At 35.7% G+C, this 25,623-nt stretch overlaps 1 protein-coding gene across 2 annotated transcripts in view; it reads left to right on the forward strand.

Moving 5' to 3' along the window:
• Positions 1–25,623, forward strand: part of CDH10 (cadherin 10) — a 106,126-nt gene that overhangs the window by 72,702 nt on the left and 7,801 nt on the right. For both annotated transcript variants that reach the window (XM_074576149.1, XM_074576150.1), the window contains 6 exons: positions 4,060–4,179; positions 4,765–4,932; positions 10,079–10,266; positions 13,156–13,409; positions 16,654–16,790; positions 19,087–19,208. In XM_074576149.1, coding sequence (XP_074432250.1) covers positions 4,060–4,179; positions 4,765–4,932; positions 10,079–10,266; positions 13,156–13,409; positions 16,654–16,790; positions 19,087–19,208 — 989 coding nt within the window. The remainder of the gene's footprint in view (positions 1–4,059; positions 4,180–4,764; positions 4,933–10,078; positions 10,267–13,155; positions 13,410–16,653; positions 16,791–19,086; positions 19,209–25,623) is intronic.

The raw sequence follows: 25,623 nt of genomic DNA on the forward strand, positions 1-25,623 counted from the left end.
CTGCCATAAGGAGAGGGGACAAAAAAGGAAAAAACCCCAAACTCCAAACCAAAAAATCCTACAAGATTCAACATTATTTTTCTTTAAAAGGAATGTCTTAAAAGAATTGGACATATCCACTGACGTGCTTGTTTCCAGCTTATTGTTTTACAAGTTACAGGAGTACCATGTAGCCAAAGACCTTTCTGACATCGACTTCTCTAAATATACAGCCCTTTCCAATTCTCTGTTATTCTGCTGCAATAAGTAGTTTATTTCATGGGAGAACATGTGTCTTTATTTCCTCTTTATTCCACTAGAAAGAGCAAAAAAATTCTATTAATTCAGCTTTTTATTTGTACTGAGAATTTACTAGGGAGGGTACTTGCTGTAGTTATGTATGACATAACTCAGGAGCAAGAAAAAGGAAATGTAAGTTTCAAATTCAGCTCTACGTGGATATTCTGTGGATTCTTTTTCCTAGCTAATTATCTTCAGTGATTCTTATCTAATACATTACATCATAAATGCATTGTGAGGTCAAAGTCATTAATAATTGTATGGTGTTTGAAGATGCTTGCAAAGAGCACATTAAAAAGGGCCAAATATATTAATTACTATTATAGTACCAGACTCTAGGGAGCTTCAAACATTATAATTAAAATTATGTTAAAAATATGCCTTCGGAGTACTACAATAATCTAACAAATGACTGTTAATTTCTGGGCCTAGCTCACCACCGTGTAATTCTCGTTTATCGTATAATAACATTGGCAAGTATACAAGGAGAAAATCACAGAATTCATACATCTCATTAATAGCATAGCTGGTGCCATATTCTCCAGTGCCTCCACTGTCTCCTTTTATGCCCTCCTATAGAGTTTAGATTAGGCTTTAGATCCTGCAGACCAAGGACTCTTACCAACTCCATCAGAAGCAATCTGTGCCTAGGTAAAAGACAGAGCAAGGCCCAGCCCAAGTAGTGCTGACTAAGTCACACTCACACGGTAGTCTTTAAACCCTGTCACAACTGATCATCTTCAGCGCCTTGGGATTTCTGGTCCAGGTTTCAGACCAGAGCAAGAAATATATTTGTAGTATTGACCATCAGTGGTCTTCAGTGGCTTTAGTGAACTGAAGCAAAGCAAAACAAGCCGATGGTTTGGCAGTTGATGTGTACAACATAACTGATATACTGATATACAGAACCGCCTCCTCCTGTTCACATCTTTGCTTGGTTTCTGTCAGGTTTTTCAGAGGAATCACTGATCCCTCGACGGAAGCCTAGAGAGCATGTCTCTCTTCCTCTTACAAGCAATGGCCAAGATCAAGGTGGTGACTTCTGCATCCTGAATGGCAGGCAGAAGTGTAGCAGTGCCCTTGCACTTTTCCCACCAGGCACTTGACCGGTGGCTGGCCAGCAACAGCCAAAGAGCTGAGGCAACATTGAAAAGTATAGTTCACCCATACTGCTTTTGGGTAACGAGATGTACATCACCTTGAGCACAACCCACTGAGTAAATCGCACTGTGTGATAGTGGTGAAACTAAGGAGCCCAAGTCTCTTCCTACAGACTTTAAAGGGAACAGGATCAAATTTACAGTTTTCAGAAGTGTCTGATAGATTTTATTGGGTGTATATGCAGCCATACTCATTGCAGCTAGAGAGAAGGACAGGTGATATGATTGGTTCTGTTTCATGTGTTTGTGTATTAAAATAGCAGTAATATTATGTATGCATTATGACAATCATAACTGAAGCAGCAGTAACTGACACATATTATTACATTGCAAATAGGTTTCTTTTTATTTTTTCAAATCTATTAAACACATTCTTCAGTTTTCTTCCAAATTATCCTTCAAAGTCGATTCTGCATGGTTTTTTTAAGCTAAAATGAAAAAAAACAACAACTCATACAATTGGCCTCTTAATAAATACTGCTAGTTTGAACATATGAAGGAAATGTGAAAATTAGAAACAAGAAATAATTCAGTTACTTGTAATAGAGACAAAATATCTCCTTTCATGGGTTTGCAATGTAGATTTTTCTCATTAATACATTGTGCTGTTCTGATGGATGCCTTGATGATGAATGTTCTCTGTTTTTATCGATATAAAATGGAGGATTTGTAAAATTTACTTGGATAATGCCGTGTTGATTGGTGTACTTGGTTGTTTGATTTTTGTTTTTTTTTACTTGCAGCATTTAAGTTACTGAACGTAATTTGTTTTTACCTTTCTTATACACAACACCTCTTTGCTATTTCAGAGCAAATCTTTTTTAGAAGAAAGTATACCTTCTAGCACTGAAGTTTGCTACATACTAGGATGGTCCAAAAAGTGCATTTCAGCATAAAGGCAAAGCTCTTCAGAACTTAAATATGTTCAACAAAAAAGGCCTCTGTATCCTTTAACAAAATAGTTATATAGACATGTATCTACAAATGGAGTTCAATGTGTCTGGAGATATAAGACATTGGTGAATTGGAAACAGATGAAGTTTTTATGACAGCTCTACCACCCCTACATTCTTATATTTTAAAGATGTTCAGATTTTCAGTTTCAGGCCTAATCTAGATGATCATTAAAGCAATCATTAGTACAGCGGAAAGTATTCATAATTTTTATCTTATTTTTTCATTATACTTGTGTAGAAGTATTTTTATATATTTATATTTACATATACTTATGTAGAAGATTTTTTAAATCTTCTTTTGTGTTTGAGGCTTTTTTCAGTTAAACCATTTATTCATTCCATTTTAATATCAGTAATAACATAACCAGGAATTTGCCTATTATGCCTTCTTTATGAGATGCAAGTTCTCTTAGGAACTCACTGAAGCAAGTGTTTCTGTTCTAAAACAGTTGAAAACTGAGTGTTTCTGATAACTCATCTCTGATTCAACAATTATGCACTTGCTCATTCCATTGATATTGGCACAATTGTTCACATGATTGAACAACTGACTTGTCAAAAGCAGATTTGTCATCGTCTTTTGAAATCCCAAACTGAGGAAGCATAGCATTTGCTTCTATTTGCCTTTCTATGTATGCTAAACTAAATATGCAATAGTCACACTATGAGAAGGAATAAATAGTTGTGCCAAGTGTCTCGGATTTACAGGTGCTTTGTTTCACAATCTTTGGCAGTATTTGGTGGAAGGCAAGGAGAAAAAGGGTTGAAAGTTCTCATCCTCAGAATAGCCCGTGGCTAAGTAGCCATACGCATATGATGATTTCTTTTTTTTTCTTTGGGTTTTTTTTTTTTCACTTCTTTCCTATATACTTAAAATGGTATCTGCACTTCATGGAGGTACAATAGGGGAGATCCTTGTTGATGCTTTATTTCTCTGGTGGAAGAGTTGAACAGGATGTAGAAATTATTTTGATTCAGCAAGAAATGGCAGAAGCAATTCTAAGCATTTCATGTTTTGAAGAACAGGTATATTCCACTAAAATTTAGAGATGGTCTTTAAGATTAGAAAGTTTTCTGGAGTCTAAATAACCAGCAGATTTCAAAGTTCATATAGCAGTCTTTCTTCTGGTGGTATCTATCTGTATTAACACTTAGAAGGTAGGGAGAGCAAATTACTAGTTTTTCCCAAGTTCCAACGACCTATTTAATCATCTTTTTCTGTCATGGACTTGCATGTGCAGTTTCATATTATGTAGACATCATTGGACAGAAATAAAAGGAAAAAAAAAATCTGTTCTAGGTAACGGAAAGCAGACATTTATTGTAATAAAAACAAATAAGTCTTCTGAAAAGAGGAAGTGAGTACATAAGTATGAAATTATTGTAGCTGAGCAAGGATAAGAATACAGTTCAACTATATAGCTATTGTTTGCCTTTGCTAATTAGATCTTAATCACGCACGTGGGATGAGGAAAGTTTAGATTCAGTTTATGTAGAATGAGATCCTGAAATAGGAAAGAATGTACCTGAAGTTGACTATAAGATCAAATATATTTGAAAAGTCCGATTGACATTAGCTGAAATTTTCTTTGGGATCTGCTCAAGTGCAAATTGATGTTCTGGGACCTCCACCTAGTTCACTAAGTTGACTTTGGCTGTTTCAGGTACTTCTGTGGTGCAAGTTACAGCTACTGATGCCGATGACCCTTCATACGGAAACAGTGCCAGAGTAATTTACAGCATACTTCAGGGACAGCCATATTTCTCTGTGGAACCAGAAACAGGTCAGGAAAATTGTCATTATTTCCATTTATCATAAACTGTAGATTTTTTTCCTTCATTTTATAAATCTTATATCACCTAAAAAAATACTTTTAAAAACTAACTGAAATGAAGTAATATTTCTTGATTTTTTCCCTCATAACTTAGAGTTCTTACAGCTGACAGTATGAAGCATAAGTAACTTTACAGTGGTACTATTGATAACTTAGGGATCTAAGTAACAACATGTCTGATAAAGGCAAGAATAAAGGTTTGTGTCCTAGAAAATGTTGTTTTTTTTTTTCTTAATGGACTAATAAAAGGCATTATTTCTAGGCATAAACCTTGTGTGTAAATATCTTGAATCATTTTTAACATGAAATGTAACCGGAAAGGGAGCTGTGATGTAGAACTAAGGTTTGTTCAACAAACAGCCTGTACTGAAGGCTATTTATAAAGCTTATGAACAGAAATTTGTACTTTAAAACATGAAATTAATACTTTAGAAATGTATTTCACAGACGAATACAAAAAAGATGCAACAGATTGCTGCACATCAAAAATAAGGAGGTTATTAACAATTTTTGTTTTTTCTTTATTTATTTAAGGCATCATCAGGACTGCTTTGCCAAACATGAACAGAGAGAACAGGGAGCAGTACCAAGTAGTTATCCAGGCAAAGGACATGGGAGGCCAGATGGGTGGATTATCAGGGACCACCACCGTGAACATCACTTTGACTGATGTCAATGACAATCCACCTCGATTCCCCCAGAGTAAGCTGCATTTAATAGTTGCCTTGCACTGTAAAAGCTTCAAACTAAAGAGTTAAGCAACGACCATCTGGTTTAATTTAGAGTAAATCTAGATTATGGGGCACACATGAACAAAAGGCTTATGTACTGATTTATTCACTATTATTAAGGCAGTATATTAAATGTTACAGCATTTGTTTGTTAGGAAACAACAGTTACATGGTCAAATATAACTGCAGCAAACCTGAAAGACTTTCCAGTACTATGGGAGGGGGTGGTAGGTGGACTCATAAGAGCATTAGAGCGATGTTTTTCTTTTCCCTTACCTATTGCTTAAATCCTACATGCTCCCCCACTGCAAATAAAACATGTAGCAATTCTGGATATACAGAAATGTTTGAATTGTAGTGTCTACTTAAATATTTAATCATAAAGAACGTGGAAAAGAAATTACTTGAAGGGAATCAAGCAGATTTATGCTTTTCCAGTTGTAGTGCTACAAAACCTAATAGAAAATTTCCCAAAGGAAAGTAAAAGGCATTCAACTTTTTTTATTTTTTTTTACAGCTTAAGTTTACCAAAGCGTTGTATAATGCTTTAACTTCCGATAGTACAGCTATCAGGACTTTGTATCCTTGAACTAAAATATAAAAAACATTCCTGGTCTCTATGTAATATGGAGATGTTAAATTATGTAACATCAAACTTGTTAAAGGTTAACCATTTTAAATACGTTTGAAGCCTTTTGCATGTACTGAAGTTGTAATAGTTGCAAGATGGTTTGGACACACTTAATAGCTAAAGGATTTAGAGTAACCTCACCACCCATTTTTTCTTCTGTATAACTCTACTGAATCCAGTAGTTACTGATGATCAGCCTTCACGCTCAAAATAACACAATCAGCTTCAAATGAGTCTGATTTTTACATGCTCTTTATGGTACAAATGGAGTACATAATTTTGTTCAATTTAATATTGTAGTTAACATATATGTGGTTAGCTAAGATGTTTATCAGCCTGTGATTTCACAGACACACTCAAAATAGAAAAAGCATAAACAATCGAGTACTTAAAATTTGTGCATTTCCACACATGCCCTATTCTGGACAGAATTTATTGTTAATTTGTCATTTTGTGTTCTTTGTATTTCCATAACTTTTTGATTTATTATTTTTCTTGTTTCCATTTGTATATAGAGGATTATGGTAATTCCAGTCCTGTGTAAGTAAGGAATGCTGTATGACTCCTCTCCGGACCTATTGAGGAAGACTATTTGAAGAGGTGTCATGTTCAAAGCTTTATGGGAAAGCTAATTTCAACAGTTAAATTTAAGACAGCACATAATCATCAAACATGCATATTTATGCCCTTCTTTTTTTTCCTCTTATTTTTTTAAAGTGCATTAAATTAATACTTAGAATGATGGAATCAACTTTCTAGAACATTTTTAAATTGCTTATCTGTCAGTCCAACATCATATTTGAGTCAGATGAAGATCTGATGTAGCATCTCAGAAATATCTCTGCATTTTTCTGTCAGTGTAAATCAGATGCGACCTTTGCTTTAAAGAAAATTTTAGTTTCACTTTCATGGGGTTTTTTTTGTTGTTGTTTTGTTTTGTTTTTCTCTATACATTCTCTCTGCTGACAGCTTTGCTAGACATAAATTTATCTAGCATTTATAAACTAATTAAAACTAACACATTTATAAAGCTGACTGATTTTACTAGATATATGAAAGTAAAAATAGCTATTGACTTTTTAAAAAATCTTTATATTCAATCTCAAAATGCAAATAGAAATTATAATGATTACTGATTTTAATAGAGTTCAATAAGACTACTGGAATTGATACTGATTAAGTTAAATTATTCTTATTCTGTGCCATTAATAAAAACCAGATGTTCATGTATTAGGTTCATGAAACAATCATATTTGCATCAGATTTATAAATTACCAGGAAAAATATTAAAAGGTCTGTTATATTTTCACAGAACTCAGCATATTACAACTACATGTTTCAATAAGATGTTTCGTAACAAATTAAACTTCTCCCAAAAGAAACTCAGAATTGTGAAAAACTTTACATATTTTATTTTATCATACTTTCTCAAAACAAAACAAAACAGAAGAGCTGTTAATTCCTCTCTCTTTTTTTTTTTATTCCTCTGTTTAGATTACAGAACAAGGACTTCTCAGAATATTTTTCTCTTTTTAAAGATCTCCTGAAAACCATATAGGTAGCAGTGTCTCTTCTTCTGAGGAAACACGATAAAATTTAAAATGTTATCAAGGTTCTGCACAAAAAGGCCATCAACTGCAATATTTCCAAGTGTTCTCAGAAGTGAGGAGATGGTGTTGACCAATGATAAATGGAAAAAGTGTTTTATGGACTTAGGAGCCTGAGTCTGACAGAAACTCAGTGCATCTGAGTTATGGCAGCCCACGTCTCCTGTGAGACTACAGCCTGTATTACTCTCTAAAAATATTTACCTCTACATTATGTGCCTATTCAAGAGTAAATGGGCAGAAGGGTAAACATGAATAAGATTGCTTTTTCATTTTTATGACTGAATGAAGTATTTCCAGACACAGGTGTGTAGATTTTAATCTTCCAGCTGATTTCCACTCTCCTTAGTATATGGAAAAGCTTTTCCTTTCCTTGATCCTCCCATTTTTATTCCTGACACACATAAACGAAAGAACATGACTCACTGGAGTAAATGCAAACAGTAAATCACTTTCCTTGAGGAAGAAGAGAAGTGAGAGAAAAAGGATAGACAGCAGAGTTTTACAAGAATAATTCTAGTGTGGTGCAGTTTGTGTTCTGATACAGTGTCTCAAGCTGCACTGCATCCCATACTTAGTCAATGCATTAAACGTCTTCAGTGACAAAAATAATAAAATGAAGTGTCTCATACCACGGTTGAGATTTCTATAAGTGGGTAGGTTAGACATAAAATTATTTTTCAGATGATAGGTTTCTGGTTATTATCGCTGTCTGTTTCCACTACCTTATTAGCAATTCAAGATATGAGCTCTTACCACTTTGTAGACTAAATTAATGAGTTGGGTATTGCAGTGGGAGTCAAAGTAGTGTCCACAAGGCATAACTTGGGGATGTAGTTTTAAACACTCCAGAAAAAAATGGGGGGGATAGTTGACACAGCATAGAACTAATTATAACATATAAATATTAATTGGGAAAAAAGTGGTCTTTGACCATAGTCTCACATAGTACCGAATAGATACTAAATGGGAGCAGTGGCTATTTTTGCTTCTGTTCTTTTTACCATTAGGCGATTACAGAGAGATTATACACTAACGTAGCAAAGTACACAGATTTAAGTATTAGAGAAAGGTAATGAAAATGTCAAACGCAAGATAAATCACTTGTTTGAAACACTAAAATGCAACAGAGCAAACACAAATTCATATCAGCAGAATGTGGAGTGTATATGGCCATCAAGTATTAATTCTGCTGCTCTATATCACTTTCATATCAAAAGCTACCTAAGTAAAATTGTATGAAGAAATTAAGAAATTCAATTTCAATATTTTTCATTCAACGTTTTATTATAAACGATATGTGAATGTGTGTATTTTTTTGAATTTTTGCTTTTTTTTTCTTTTCTTTTCGGTTTGGTAAACTGTAATTTAACAGAACAGAAAAAACCTAGTTCTGTAGAATGAAAGAAAGTCTCAAATGTCCCAATGAATAATAAGGTTTTTTTTTTCAGTTAGTGTTCCCAAAACCAAAACCAGTTCCTTTGTCACTCTGTAGCTGGCTTGTAATATACTCTATTAAGAGACGCTGATAATCCTCACATGACTCACCTGTGCTTTCCTGACGATATGATAAAATCAATGTGCCAGTGGCCTTCCCGTACTGCGTTACCACTGCTCTGTCCCCATGATTCTTCCTGATCACACAAAACTAATAACCCCCTTTATGGACTTTTCTGTACTTCTTATTTGTAACAAGATATGTATGTGCTGCCTTTGGGGGAGCCTATTTCACTTTTTCCTGTTGTGGTTGCTGGCCTTTACCACTTCCGTTTTTGTGGTGCTGTTAACTGCACTCTCTTTCTAACTCACTTTACTTACCTTAGGAAGTCTCGAAGTAAAATGTCAAATCTTGGAACACTTAACTAAGGCCAGAGAAGAAAATGTTTTTCAGTAGAGCTTTGATGACTTAACTTTCATCTTTGGAATGACAGCTGTATCTGCATTCATTTTAAAATCTTCTTCTGAGAATTCTTCACAGTGCGTTATGTGCCCCACATGTTTTTCTACCCTATGTTCTGAAAGATGGGACCAGAGATCTCAACCCTTTTTTTCAGTTTTCACAGTAAAGCTAGGATATAGAATACTAAAATGTATGGTAAGATATTTATTTCAGTTTATTGCAGTATGTCTGAATGATGACAGTTTTATTCCTATGGGTTTTTATCAGCTGTATGACACCACAATAAAGGGATACAACTGAGAGTAGCACAAAACCAAAAACTGCAATGTTCATAAGCCCTATTTAAGTATAAATTAACTGCTTTAACAAGTATAGGCACACCTTCTGTTTGTGGATTTTCAAAACCCTATCCTTGCATTAAGATGTCATTCAATTTTATTTAACACTGTATCTGACGATCTAATTTTGAAAGCTGAAATTGCTTAGAATTGTCCAGCAAAGTCAGGGAGTTCTGTTCTTTGTTCTTTGTATTGCTTCCATGATAAAATAGATGTAAAATGTATATCAGAAGATTCACCTTAGATATTAAGGGGAAAAAAGCAGAATGAAGCCTGAAAAGAGCACAGAACTGTTTTTCCAGATGATGTTTCAGGAATGTCATCAACAAGAAAAGTACAGACATGGTTGATTCTTCTTTGAGATAGAAGAATAAAGGTCTTTTTCAAGCCAATTTTTCTGTGATTTTGTTTTTTGATTATTTTGGTTTTCGATGATTTTGTTTTCAGTCTTCTACCTGAAGTTTTCCCCTGCATAGTTCTCTGCCTCACATTTTGCCTATCCTCCCAATATTAAACGGCAAGCTCTCTAAAATATAAAAGATACACAAAAATATGTAATCAGCTATTGTGTGACACAATGTTACTTAATGCATGTGTAATGGCTTATGGGGGTCCTGAGTGGCTCTTTGTCTCTTTGACAGGTACCATCCACCTCCGCATTCCTGAGTCCTCCCCAGTTGGGACAGCCATTGGCAGTGTCAAAGCCACAGATGCAGACACTGGAAAAAATGCAGAAGTAGAATACAGAATTATAGATGGCGATGGGACAGATATGTTTGATATTGTGACACAGAAGGACACACAGGAAGGCATCATAACTGTGCGAAAGGTGTCTATTAACAACATCCACTAAATGGTTTTGGTGTCAATGTTATGCCACAAATGTTCTTTGGAAAAAAGTGCTTAGGTCATATGGTATGTTCTGACTATTTAGCCCTTGCAAGCATCTCCCATCAGTGACTGAACAGTACTATTTCCTTTTAAGATGAACTGGAAATAACACGTGGTAACAACATCTGAGCTGCAGCATAGGTTTAAAGCATCATTGCTAGGAAAGTATGTAAAAAATGCACCATCCCCAATGTGCTAGTACTAATTGTCTATGTGATTTCAAATACAGACTTCTTTAGTAATTATGTAATCTCTATTTTCTTCAGCAAGCAATATGCAGTTCACTCACTACTGAGAGACATAGGTTTCCATTACCTAGGAGATTCTCATCAACACAGGTGACCAGCATATGCCAGAACGCAAACACACTCACGGAAACAGAGTCACAAGCTACATTGTTTTGTTCCTATTTCGAACACATCAGCCGGTTAACACATGAGCAGAGAATAATGACGGTGTCCCTGTTTCAGAGCTAGCTTTATTTCTGCCCTCTGCCTTCATGTCAGTGCACTTTCAGAAGCGTAAGGTCTCACTTTTAGAAGTGCCATTCTCCTGCTTCTCAGCAATTTCCCTTCCAGAAGTCCCTCAGTCCTTTTCTTTGGCATTTTCAGATGTGTTTCTAAAGAGTTCAAGCAGCATTTCTAACATAAAGCACTGTTTATATTAGCTTTTAAAACAAATCTCCTTAAGCAGAGAATAACAAATTAAACACTACCACAAAATATATCTCTGCATCTCTTGATAATCACAGCCAAGGAAAAGATAAGTTCTGCAAAGATCAGAGTGCGTTCCTTTTTAATCTCTATGTTCTATCCTCATAGTCAGCATTGTAGTTTATCTGGGAAGGACTGAAAATACAAAGTTTGGGGGCCAATATTTTTCCTTTTTCTAGAAGTTTGCGAAGGCTTCTCTTGAGATGCTCTTTTCTTGCTTGATTCGAGTTTTTCCCACAGACTGCTATTATACTAAATCAACACAGTCTTGAAAACACAGTCTAATAAATGGATCAAGCATAAAAAATTCTTAAGCTATAACACAGCAGCTCCAAAAATGTCACCAATAAATGCTAATGAACAAGAACTTCTCATTTTGTCATTAGCAATCTGACACATTTTGCTATTTTCAGGATGCTTTCTCATATTGATAAATAAGTAGCTTATATGGATAGCACAAACAGCAGCATTAATTAGCAAGGAAGAAGATATGCTCTGTTTGTTCATTTATGAAAATGTTCTTTTTTTTTTATTATTTAGACACATTGATTTCTGTTTTCAATGGTGAATAAGTACAAATAGCTGGCGTTCCTTTACTGAGCCCTTACGTTACTTAGTCTGAATTTAATATTTGCTGCAGAAGAACTTTTCCTATACAAGTTTTTCTATACAAGTTCTCACGGACAAAATAATTGCTTTGCCGCAATTTCATATATTTGGGCAACAACTTTGTGCATTACTGCTGATATGTTGGAATACTTGTATAATCCACGCATTTTATATCCATGTGTCGTAGCGTAGCCTGAAGAGATGTCCAAATGGACGTGAATGTACTAGAAGGAAGTTAACTACATCTGTGTGGTGCACCTTCTGGCAAATTAAGCCAGCTAATTAGAATAAAGCAGGACTAACATGGCTTCTTTGCTTCTAGGCTTGAAGCCAGCATCCCTTAACAGCAGCATGCTGCACTTAATAGACGCAGCGATAGTCTCAGATCTAGCTTAAATAGCAGCAGTGTTGCATTTCTCAATTATATTCATAGATATTCTCCCTTCTGCTCTAACCACTGTTTTAAAACAAGTTTGGGGCAGTGGGAAAACTCATTCTTTTACTGGACTGCATTTTTCTGCTCTTAAATAGAATATTTGAATTTCTGGCATCTTTCATGGGCATTAATTTATACTTAAAAGCAGTTAGGCAGAAAAAACAAGTCTTCTACCACCCATTTTAATGCATGAAAACCACGAGTTTGATATCTCCCTTAGATTTTGGGGGAGTTAAGGGAGTCTTTGTGTCAGAAAGGTAAATTCTCAGCTTGCTCATTTCCTCAATATCATTAATTAGCTAACACTTTTCTTCTATGACAGTTAGAAAAATTTGAAGGAATAGAGGTTCTTTTCTATCCAAAATCATTTCTAATTATAACCCTGAACATGTCCTCCTTCCATTTTAAAAAGGAACTGCTGACAAAAATGTCAAATCTATTTTGCAAAAAGAAAAAAAAAATCTCTGATGTTGGATTCATTAAATTAAATGAAAAGGAACAAGATTAATCTCTTACTATTTCACTAGATATAGAGAACTTCGACACACACCCCCTCCTTAAAAGAAACGTGAAACATTCCTGATACTTAAGGCCAGTTACACTTGTTTAATAATAAGGATACTCAGTCCATTTTGAGTATCCAAGAGTTTATAGTATTTCCTGAGAAATATTAGTATTAAGTACCTTCTTCTGAACTGTCAGTATTTCAAATCTGTATTTCAAGTATTTTAAATGACCATATGATTGTTTCAAATCAATATTCTTGTGAAACAGCTGCAAAAATCACAAAATAATTGGTAAAATTGCACTGAAAACCTTTTTGTCATTGGTGTTATGATAATTCAAATAATATTTAGGAAGAGAAACTTCCTCTAAAAACAATGGAAGTTTCTCACTAGAGAAAGTGATCCCTATGCTGTGGAAAATTTGAACTGTATTGTGGTTCCCCCAACCCAGGGCAAGATCTGACAAGGCTTTGAGTCCTCTTCACTTTCCATTATGTATATAGGTCAACATCTGTCAATATGTAATGTAATTTAATAAAGTATATCCTCATCTTAATTTTTAGCCACTGGACTATGAGACAAGACGACTTTATACCTTAAAAGTAGAAGCTGAGAATACCCATGTGGATCCACGCTTCTATTATCTTGGGCCTTTCAAAGATACAACTATTGTGAAGATCTCTGTAGAAGATGTAGATGAACCTCCTGTCTTCAGCAGATCTTCTTACCTTTTTGAGGTGCATGAAGATATTGAGTTGGGGACAATAATAGGAACAGTAATGGCACGGGATCCTGATTCAGCCTCAAGTCCAATAAGGTAGTACTCTACTCTGTAAATACATCATTTGCAAAAAAAAATTAAGAGAAACGGTAATACAACATGAATTTTCATGTAAACGTAGTGCACAGGAAAAAGATGCTAATGTTTTTTTCTGTTATTTGTTAGTGTCCCAGAGACAGACAGAATTGAGAATGATGCTATCCATCAGCCTCTGAACACCTCAGGGAACAGCCATTCACTTGCACACAAGAGATGTAGGAAATGTTTTCTAGTACTTCAAATCTCAGAAAATTTATAAAATTACACATTGATTTCAAGTAGGTTCCTAATGAGTACTTTTTGCTTCGCACTGTGAAAAAGCGTCAAACCTGTCTATCACCCAGGAAGGGCACAGAGCTTTCTAATTCTTCCTCTGGGCAGTCCTGGAAAGTATGCAGTCCGGATCTCACCTGCTCTGGTTGGTGCGTTCGGCTTTGTAGATTTGTCAGAGTGATTGCTATACAGGATAAAATTATCTTTGTGTGTGCTCAAACACCCCAAAGAATTAGACATGAAAAGATTAATATATTCAAAAATCTTTTTTATATATACTACTAGATGCTACATACTACAACGCATATAGCTGAATGCAGTAAACTATATTTTGGTGTGGGATTTTTTTGTTTGTTTTCCTATAACAAGCTTTAAGAAACAGGTAAGGCAATGCTGTCCAAGAGGGATATGTGTTGTCTGAAATACTGAACGAAGTACAAAAATCACATTCTGGCAAAAGAACCCTATTTACTGACCTTGAAGTCAATTGTCACATACTTCTTAATGAGGCCCAGGTGGTAAAGCTGGATTAGGAAATGAAACTGAATCTAATTTTCTCCTATGGTGATTTGTGTGTATGGAAAAGAGATGACACCAAGTCTCTAAAATTTAAGAATATATAAATAACTTAGCATTGCATCTTTTATCCACTCTAATTGCATAAGACAACTGACAATTTTAGAAGTTACATTTTCTTAATTGTGACTGGAAAAAGAACAAACAAATGAGCTTTGGTTCATTTTGTTTGTGACGCAACTTGGTGAACTGAAGAACTGTGGCAGGTATTTCCCTCATCACTATTTACACAGAGTAGCAACCTAGAGATTATTTTATATAATTTTTCTATGTCCTGTTGATTTTTCTTTCATTCTCTCATAGAAAATAATTTAGAAGAGGCAGGTGGAGCAAATCAATAGTAATAAGGACAAAGAAATTTCTAAAAACTTGAAAGGTACCATTGAACCTATATATTTGGTTCGCTTGAAGAAAAACATCAAAGATATATGTGAAAATGCTATTCATAGTACATTCATTTCTTTTAGCTTTCATTTAATGCTATCTAGTTGAAGACAAGAACTTTAAAACAATTTACATTGCATAGATTGAATTCTCTTTAGTATTTGCTTTGCTTCTCAACTTCCAAAGCAACCTTGTATATTCCTTCAAACAATAATTACTTAGGACAAGTTTTTACAAGCTTTTATTTCTTACAATATCAATATTAAATACAAAGTACTATGTCTATACCCCAGAAGTGAAAAGCTAACGTTTAAACAAAAGTATTTTGAAAGTTGTCATATTTTGAAATTAGGGCAGTTTGTAAACTATTTTAATACTACTATTAAAAAAAAATATTACAGCTGCAAGTTGTAGATCGATTCTTTTTTTTTTTCTGTTTAGGTGTTTATTTTAAAATATTCATTTCTCTTTATTAAAATTCTGTATGTTAGACTTCCTAGAAATTGAGTGCAAATAGCTTCCTGTTGCATTAATTTCTCTTTCTGTTCAATTAATATCTTTTGAAAATAATAAATTTGGTAACATTTTCAGGCCATCAGAAGTAATATGATATAGTAAAAGTATGTGATTATCTCATGGCTATTATGAAATAGTATGGAATTTTTACTAAAACAATGTAGAAGAGGTCTCATCAGCTGGCAAACGGATTATTGCCTATTGAAAACTTAGCTAGAGTGCTTTCGAAATAAGTTTTTTTCCTCACTAAAACTCCTTCCATGGATGAAGTAAAATCAAATGCTTACCATGTAAGCCCAATAGTCTTAAATATAATTTCTCGGGAAAATAGCAGGTTTTTGTTTAATTCTAACTACCAATTATTAATGTCAGCTAGTAGTAAAAAAAATAATTTGAGCAAGTCTTTCCTGCACTTTCAGAAGTCTTTTTTGTCTGTTCTAATTTCCTTTTGTTTTGTTCTTGTATTCATTTTGGTGCTGGCTTTTTTGTTGGGTTTTTTTTGTTTGTTTTACATATTTATGTTATTATGTGTGGTGGAGTGAGCAAACAAAACTCACCAAAATGTTACAGACATTATATTCATATTACAGCAGTTTTTCATTTGGCTCAATTTAGTTAAGTACTGTAAGTAAAAAGAGATACACTTGATGAATTGTTTAGATCACTCATAAAAGTTCACAGAAACATGAACAATTGTTTCTACTGCACTGTACAAGTGTACTAGCAGACCTTTTTTTTTTTTTTATTTGTCCCAATTCTGCCAGGTTGTTAGACAAATGTTCTGTGCTTCACAAAATCCTACACTTAATTCCACATCAAAGGTTTAATCATAACTTTGGACGCAGTGTTAAATATTATAAAAAATGGAGGAAAGAGCAATTTTCTGATTATAGTTTGACATTCTGCCATATTGTGTTAGTAGAAGTTTTGCCTGCAGAAGCATAGCAATTATAACAACATAGAAGGTCCTTTAACATCAGTATGTTCATGAAAGTGAAAGTTATGCATGTGAACTTATTTTTATAGAGATTTTTTTAACTTGATCTCTAGCAAATTAATATATCATAAAGTGTAGAAGCTGAGCTTATAAACATACTTTTGAAAAGCTCATAAATTAGCTGTCAGTCTCAGTCTGAAGGAACAGTACATCAAAAACAATTTTCCTTTCAGAATTAAAACAATTCTTTAACCCTATATTGAAATTCTGACTTATTTTTTATGATTCTTATATATGTCTATAAAAGCTCAGATGATCAAATATTACACTATTTTATCATATTTATGAAATTCTTGCAATTTTTATTCCTCACTCTATGGAACTAAACTTGAGAATTTTCATAAGTTTTTATAGAAACTGAATGCAAGTCTTCTCAAAATTAACCTTTGTAATGAAATGTATAGAACCCAAAAGCTTTATTGACTTGCTGTGAAACATGCTTTCTTCCATTTTCCATCATTTTGAGAATGCGTTTTCTTTCTCTATCATATTTAGGTTTTCTCTGGATCGTCATACTGACCTTGACAGGATATTTAATATCCATTCTGGAAACGGGTCCATCTATACTTCTAAGCCACTTGACCGTGAGATATCACAATGGCACAATCTTAGCGTTATAGCAGCTGAGATCAGTAAGCCAATTTGGTCTCTTTTTCCTTTCAGTTTTCCGTAACCTGCAAAGTTACAGCTGTGACTTCATGAGAAAAAGCCTCCCTTCCTTCCCCCCCTGCCCCATTCTATTAGATATTCTGGGAAAGTAAATTGGGGGTAGCTAAGCCCAGCTGTTTCCTCATAGCTTTTTTCCTCCCCAACTTACACCACTGATATTTAATGTCCCAGTTACTTCTGCTATGTTACCCAATCAAATAATGACACTGGAGTAATCCTGGTTTTTTCCTTTTCTTTGAGGACAATTGCATTATTTTGCTGTTAAAGTAGCAGAGTTCAGGATGGTAATCCATGTTTTTGTCTCTATCATTTTCTTCATTTCCTTAGAAATATTTTCACTATCTCTTCCTATGGTATCTACAGCTCTTGGAATCAATACATCTTACAAGTTAGGTTCAAACTGATCCCTAAACTGTAGCATTTCTTAGACTATTTACATCGGGTCTCTGTAGATATTTTCATGTTAAAAGTACAAAGAGTCTAAACTACTACAAGTCCTAAACCTTCCACAATATTGAGATTAACTCCAATCGCCCGACAGAAAATTTTCTGAGGGACAAAGGGCTGATCTTTGAAATCAGCTACTGAGGATCATTTGCTTTCAAAGACACTGTTTTTTCAGGGTTAATTCTGTATCAGTCAAAAAAAAAAGAAAACATTGCTGGTCAGCAGTGAGACATGGCTGGCAAGAACCACACTGCAGAGAAGTAAATGGAGCATTGCATCCAGCCAATTAACCACTCTTAGCCTGCCTGTCCCCATTTCTGTAGTCCAGGGTAACAGGCTGCTCGTACCGAGCACATCCATTAGCTGTACTTTTTTTTTTTTTACCTTTTTTTTTTTTAACCTTTTTTTTTTCCCTTGAGATGCATGGTCCTGAGCTTACAATCATTCACAGTGCTGTCCAGTGTTGTAAGAATACTTTTCAGAAGTATTTAAAAAATGAAAAACCTTAGTATCCTTGTATGCTTATATCATAGGGATAAACTTATTTCCCTCTCAGGACACTTTGAGGAAATTTGCATTCTGGACCTTGTAGGAGTAGCTAGCATTCTCCAAAGAGGTACATTAGTTTTGGAGAAAGAAGCGAAGAGGGAGATTTAAGTCTTCAAAACTTTAAAAATATTACCTGTGAAGCATGACTCAATGGGAAAGAAGTGTTAAGAATAGATCATATTTGGAAAGTCAGTACAAAAATGCAAAAGGCTATGAAAAACAGTGCCCTAAACCTGCCATTTTAAATAATTCAATATGTCAAAAAGGTCCACATCACACTCTGTAGCAAAGGTGTTATTAATAACAAGTGAACTTAATGCCAGCTACTCCTAAATTTCTACTGTTTTATTTGAAAAAGTTTAAAAGGAAAAGAAAACGAAATCAGTAGTTCTGAATCATCTCTATTGTTACTTATCCCATTCTACTGAAGTTAGAAAATCATATAGTATTTAGCTACCATCTAGCAGAATTCCAAGAAACTTGGAATTGGCTTCAATTTTTTACACCCAGTCATTATTTCAGATTCTTGGTACGGCAACTAGACCAGCAAGTGAGAAAAGGGACTCTTGTATTCCCAAATTAACCTATACTTATGCGAGGGCACTGCAAATAATACTAGGGTTATGGCATTGGAAAAGGGGGAGATTACTATTCTTCTTTCTTAACCTAAGGTCTGAAAATCTACACATATATTTTAAGGCAATTTAAACATAAAAACTCTAATAAATTTTTTACCAGATATTTTGGGGGATACTTTCATTGGCTTTGTTGGAATTCCTCCACACTTATTAAGGCATGAGAGAGAGAAAGTCAGGCTTCAAAAATTTTCAAAACAGCACAAAGTCAATAATGTATTTTCTGTGTAAAACAAAACAGATCACAAATAATTTAAAGAAAAAAAATCAAAACCTTACAGCAGAATAATACTCTTGAGCCCTCCCAATAATGAAATTTGTCATTAGAGTAGTGGGCATATTTTTCATATATTATATTTATATAGATTATTAACAGTTGCAGCCCCTATTTTTCGTGTAAAATCTTAATTGCTCACTAAATACCAATACTTTAATTTATTTTTCACTCTAAGTGAAATATCTCCGTATTTTTCAGGAGGCCAAATTCTTACCTGTTATCAGTTTGTACGTTAAATTTTGACCAGTTTCATACCTAATTTTGCATGTCTATTGCTCACAGAATTTGGAAGAAAGCAGAAAACTTTTAGTGGGAAAATAAACTCATTATTCTTCTCTCTTCTCCTGTCAGACAACCCCAAAGATACTACTCGTGTTCCTGTCTACGTAAGAATTTTGGATGTTAATGACAATGCCCCACAGTTTGCTGTATTCTATGATACTTTTGTCTGTGAAAATGCAAGAGCCGGCCAGGTATGCCTTGGATAAACACTTTCCACTATCCAGTTTTGCTACGGCACTCAACTGTAGACCATTCTTGCCTGTTGCTTGGGAGAAATCATGTCCGAAATAGCTTTTGAAAAGTTAAAAATGAAAGCAAAGTAGCTCTGTAGGTGAGGCTTAGAGTGAAATATCAGTGAAATATGTTACAACAGCATCAGTATTTAAATTACCATTTTTCTTTACCTAACTCTGTGGGACTGTTAAATCCTGACTAGGTATGTCCAAGAGACATGGTCATAATTAGTTTCACCATTATCTTCACAAAGTAAAATGTTATATGTAACTACTGAAAAGTTTTATCTATATTTTCAATAATTCTCAAATAACAATCCATGCAGACGGTGGCGATTATAGACATTTCCATCTGTCATACCTTTTTTAATTTTGTTGTTAGATTTATCTTTTATTATGGCACCAAAAAACTTTCTAAAAGAGAATACAAAGCATATATCTTTTGAACTGATAACATAATATTTTGGTTTGCCTCTCAGAGGCTACAGAATGTGTACTTCAGTTTAAGTGAAATGACGGGCTAATAGGCAGGTGCTTATTAGAACTGCTTAAAAATAATTTCCTATTACAGCACAGCATATTCCAGAGCATGGTCAGCCAATAATAAGTCCTTTAAAATGGTAGCAGTACTACCTCAGTGCAATCATTTTAGCACCTTTGAACAGAACATGGGAGAAGCTCTTGCTTGTCTTAACCGTTTTGAGTCCTGTAGGTATGGCATTCAGGTTGTATTACAAATTTCACATTCAGGTTGACATTCTTCTATCTCAAGTAACATCAGTTGGAAATTAGTACAGAGGATTTAAAGCCCAAAATTAAAATACATAAAATGTCTAACGGTACTGAGCAAGGGCATTTGTCTGCTACAAGAGTTATAAGATAATTGAAGCTGTTAGACAAATAGAAATCACTGGCTAAACATCCAGAATTTCTGACAGTTACAGTGTCTTCTATAAATGCTACAATAATATTTCAATCACTTTCAATATGAGATATGGATTAAGAATTGGAAAAGTAGAGCACTGAATTTTCCTCTTCCAGTTTCACAAAAAAAAGTCCTGGGTAAAAAAAAAAATCTAAACGCATTAATCCACAAATTTTACTCTGTTTCAGGTTTTAGAATCTGTTCTGTCCAGGTCACTAACTATGGAGGGTACAGGAAATGCTTAATAGAAGTTATATTTTCATGTAAACGTATTTTGAGGAACTCTGTTTTTCTGAGCTATCTAGAATATTGGTGTCAGTATAATTTAAAAGTAAATATGAAAGTTATTTCTGCATTGCACTGGTTTTCTGTTCACTTTCAGAAAAGGGTGCCAGATAAAAATGGAAAAACCCACACTAATCGTTTATAACTAATAAATGAGAAGCTAAATAAGTGTGTGTATCCATAAATGTTTATTTAAATTTTTGTAGAGCTCAGTAGTGTCTCCTTTATCAGAAAAAAAGTGACGTTTACTAAAAGGACCATAAGTATAAACATATTTTAAAAAAAAAATCTGAATTGCAAATGATTGTTTGAAGAAAACAATTCACAGGAAGAGAAAAAAATTCAATGCAGGATAACAAGAATAATCTATTTAAATGTAACTATGTTCTTCTTGATTACTGGTAGATCATAAATAAGACTTGTTATTTTGGAATTCAGTCCGTCCTGAGAGACTGAATATAATCAATCCATACTGAGCACGGTTCTCTAAGTTTGGTTCCTTCCACATTTATGCTATTTTTATTTTCTTTCAGGTTTTCATAATTACATTTGATCCATGAACAAATTTGAATCTTCCATTCTATCACTGAAACTATTAGGATACTTCATCACTCACAAATCCTGTGGTATTCACTTAAACTCTTCCTATCTCCTACTGAGAAACATTTTAATGAATATTAGAGTTCTCCAGTTCCTTTATTTCCCCTTAAAATTTCTATTTACTCGAGTCATATAATTTTTCTGTATATATATATACACACACACATAAACAGTATATGTATATGTGTGTGTATATATCTATATAGATATATACACACACATATATGTGTATATATAGCAAGAGAGGGAGGGACAGTATTTTTTATGAAATGTGGGTTTTGGAGTCTGAGTGACTCCAAAGGGCCTGTGAATCTTTTCCTGCTTGCTGCTACTGCTGATGTCAGATCATGCCATGACCTTCCAAACAATGGGAATACTCTGTTGCAAAAAGCTCAAGCTATTAAGAAGCAGCACCTGTCTGCTGCCTTTTTGATGGTTGTTGTTCCTTCAACCCCCCAAAATAAGGACAATCTTGGTGTGATGGCATAAAGAGGGCAGAGGCATTTGTGTGAGCTATACAAGGCTGACTCGGTAGGAGTCAAGTGGAAGAAAGGAGCAAAATGCTTGGGCTGCTGCAGCCCTGTACACAAAGAAGTTCAGCTGTCCTCCATACACAGGTGAAAAGAGCCAGGAAGGAGATGGACATCTGGGCAGATGGATTCCCACTGGTTTTGTCAGCTCCCAGCTGCCACACGTCTGGCAGCTCAGCAGCCAGCCTCCACAGATCCTCTGATGTAAATGACAGGAAACAGCACAAAAAAGAGACGTCAGTCCTGTTTCGGAGAGATTTTAAAAGGAAGATGAGTGCATTTTTTTTACGTAGTCACTTTTCCTATAGTGATGGTCAGAAGAGGAGCCCTTCCTCTCATGAGCCTCTGTCAAAAGAAAAGAAGGTGTGAGTTGACCTTGGACAGTAGGCAGGCGCTCACCCAGCTGCTCCCTCCCTCCTCAAGAGGACAGGGGGAGAAAATAAGAAAGAAAAGAAAATGGGTTGAGATGAAGGCTTACCAATTACCATCACTGGCAAGACAGACTCAACTTGGGGAAAATTAATTAAATTTACTGCCAGCTAAAAATAGGGTAGGATGGTGAGAAATAAAAGAATTGACACACCTTCCCTTCATCCCCTCTGATTCCCAGGTTCACCTTCATTCCTGACTCCTCTGCCTCCTCCTCTCTGCCGCTCCTGCCTCCTCACGCGTTTCCCTGCTCCAGGCCGGGCCCTTCCCAGGGGCTGCCGGGAAACCCCCGCCCCAGCGGGGTCTCTGCCGGGGCCGCGGGGGCATCTCCGCGGGGGCGCCCGGAGCCCCTCCTCCCCTCCTCCCGCTCTCCCCTCGGGGCTCGCAGGGCTGTTTCTCACCCGGTTTCCCTCAGCCCTGGCTGCCGGGCAGCGTTTTGCCCTTTCTGAGCCAGGCTTTCCCCGCGGCGCCCGCCCGTGGCTGAGGGGCTCAGCTGTGCCCTGCGCTGGGGCCGTTGGAGCCGGCTGGAACCGGCTGTGTCCGGCACGGGGCAGCCCCGGCCCGGCAACACAGGGGCCGCCCCGCAGCACCCGCCGCCGGCACCGGGGCACCCGCACCTGGCAAAAGTATATTGTGATGTTTAAATGGTAAAATGCTTAGGTCTTTTTTCCTTTGGATGTTCACCATCTTCTCCTACTCTGGTCATTATAATATATATAAACGTGTGTGTCTGGGGGGTTATATACATAAAATTTAAAAATATTGAGTAGCAAACATATATGAAATCACATAGGCTTTGTGTTAACAGACCTATCCTGTCACGGGTGTCCAGTGGTGTTCAGGGCCCTTGAAAGATCATGTCCTTTCTCTAAATGACTACCTGTCTGAGCCAGAGGTAGGAAGCAGGTAAACTGCATGGTTCCCTGCCGCTTTCAAAGCCTCAAAAGTAATGAGGAATTTTGTAATTTCATTTGTTTGCATCTCCAAGCATGCTTGTTATGATCTTGCTCTTATTAGCCTTCGTTTTACTAAACCTATACGTGTCCACTCCCTTTTTACGTGTCCCAATGTTACACGAATCAGTCTAGCTCATCATGGATTCTCTTTCAATGATGTTTTAAAATATGAATGATTTATTCTTTTTTGTATTTTTCCTATATCTTAATTCAGCACAGAGGTAATGGGCACAAACTAGAGCATAGGAAATTCCACCTAAACATGAGGAGGAACTTCTTTCCTTTGAGGGTGGCAGAGCACTGGCACAGGCTGCCCAGAGAGGTGGTGGAGTCTCCAGCTCTGGAGACATTCCAAACCCGCCTGGACGCATTCCTGTGCAACCTGGCATTGCTAGCAAGGAGAAGCAAGTTACTGTGGATGTAATAGGGGTATCCCATGGTTAATTGGTCTAAGAGGAAAACAACACTGTATGAAACCATGCGTAAAACAGGATATATCACATTAATATAGTTACCCATGTCATCAGCAGATAATGTGCAATATAATGTTTTCAACTTCTGTTTATTTGGGATTTTTTAATGTAAACCAAAAGCACTCCCCCTGACCTGTCCCATGGGAGTCAAAACAAAGAAGGACTAACACTAACTTATGCATTTGAACGCATTGCCTGGAGCAATGGAATGCTAACTAGCCTTGCCTCTTGTCAAAACTCCAACATTAAATAAGTTTCTGCAAGTATCATATACATATGTGTATATGTTACGTCACGTAAGAACCCCCTTAGATTATAACTACTGTTTTGTGTCAGAACAATTACCACTATAGCTGCTGTAGCTATAAAGGCTATGGGAAATAATTTTCTGATGGTTCCAGGGAAACAAAAGACTTCCCAGGTTTCTATTTTTGGAATAGTATTGATAACTTCTAAACTTCTTCAGACAACTAGCTATTTCCTGGTAGTCTATCAGTTTCCAGAAGTCTATTTTGTTAAATCATAGGAAGGCAGGGGAACAGTAGAAATTACTCATATTTACTTCCTTCTTCAAAAGGTCCCTTAACACTAAACAGGATTTTCTGATAAGACTTAAGTACTTTTTTCCTGGATAGTTGCTGCTGCTTGTTTAATTGCATTTTTTAAAAACAGTACAAAATGGTATAGACAAATTTAAGAAACTGAGGAATAAAACCGTTAATGATTAGTATTATTCAGTTTTAGTAAGAAATAACAAAAATGTACACTAAGAGTAGCAGATATGCTGCAATACCCATTGTCTATATTTACAACGTAACACTGGGTGGTAGATGACCTGTAAGGCAGAGTTTACTTTCTACCATTTCAGTTCCTCTCCATTGTAGGTTTATATTTGAAAGCCACCGAGAAAGGGAAAAGGCTGCTAATGCACATGTTGATTACAAATAAAGAGGTGTACCGAGTATGAAATGTTTCTTTTTTCTTCAATTGGATTTGCATCTATATAAGACACTCCAAGTAGTTACCCTGCTATGAGTTACTGACCAGAGGTTCAGAGTCGAGCAAGCAATGGCTAAAAACTAGTATACTGAATGCTTTATTGGTCCTTGAACCTTCAAGAATGAGTCCAGGTTTGCTAAAACACAGATAGTATTGCAAGTGGCTGTCTAGCAACTGCACAAAAGGAAAAGCTCGTGCAACACAGCTCCCATGGTTTGTTACAATCTTAATTAGTTCTGTCAGTTCTGTGCCCACAAACAACTGGATTATAACTGGATAAAAATTGTAGAGTCATTACATTTACCTGTCAGACAGTGGTACAGTCTGCTTAAAGTGGTGGGATTTGTGAAAATAATTAAAAATTTGAGCAAAGACCCACTTTCATGAGATCCATAAGGTGCCCCAAGATGGCTGAGACTGGAATGATGGAGGAACAAGACATGGAGAAGCAAGCACAATACACTGAAAGTCCATAAGATAATATAGCGTATCACTCTTAGGAAACACTTTCTGTGACGTTGCAATTGCTTGCACAAGGGAACAAAAGGAAGAGTCAAACACAAGGAACCATCCGATACAAATACTATGGGATGGAAAGGTCTAACTCCAACCCAAATCTTAATTAGACAAGTCTTGGAGAAGAGGCAGAACTGTTAGAGTCTAAATGGCTAGTCTGAAAAAATTGTGAAAGCAAAATTCCGTGTCACACTGGGATCCTTAGCGTTTGCTCACCTTCATTGTGATCACAACTGGTGAAATAGAGGAGAGTGGAGGGATAAAGTACAACAGAGCTATTTATTTTGACAAAAAAAAAAAAAAAAAGAGACAGCTGAGAGGGATTCCTACTTCTTATTTAGGACATCCAAACCTATGGTGTTGCTATAATTGACTTCAAGACAGATGAAGTAGGCAAGTAAAGAAATCACCAAAACAACATATATCGTTAACTATGGACTACATCTGTACTTTTATTGCTTCCCAGGAATGCAGGAGGAATCTGCTTTCCCCCTTGCTCATTTGTATGTTGTGTCCATGTATTGTCTGAAGCTTGCTTCACGTACAGGCCTTGAAAGAGCACAAGAAACCATGCAGTGTTTCAAACAGTTAACAGGAAGATGCTGCTCCTTCCAAAGGCCAAAGACCAAAGGCCAACTCTAAATAAACTTCATCCACACT

Source organism: Larus michahellis, chromosome 2 (genome assembly GCF_964199755.1).
Source record: "Larus michahellis chromosome 2, bLarMic1.1, whole genome shotgun sequence".
NCBI lineage: Eukaryota > Metazoa > Chordata > Aves > Charadriiformes > Laridae > Larus > Larus michahellis.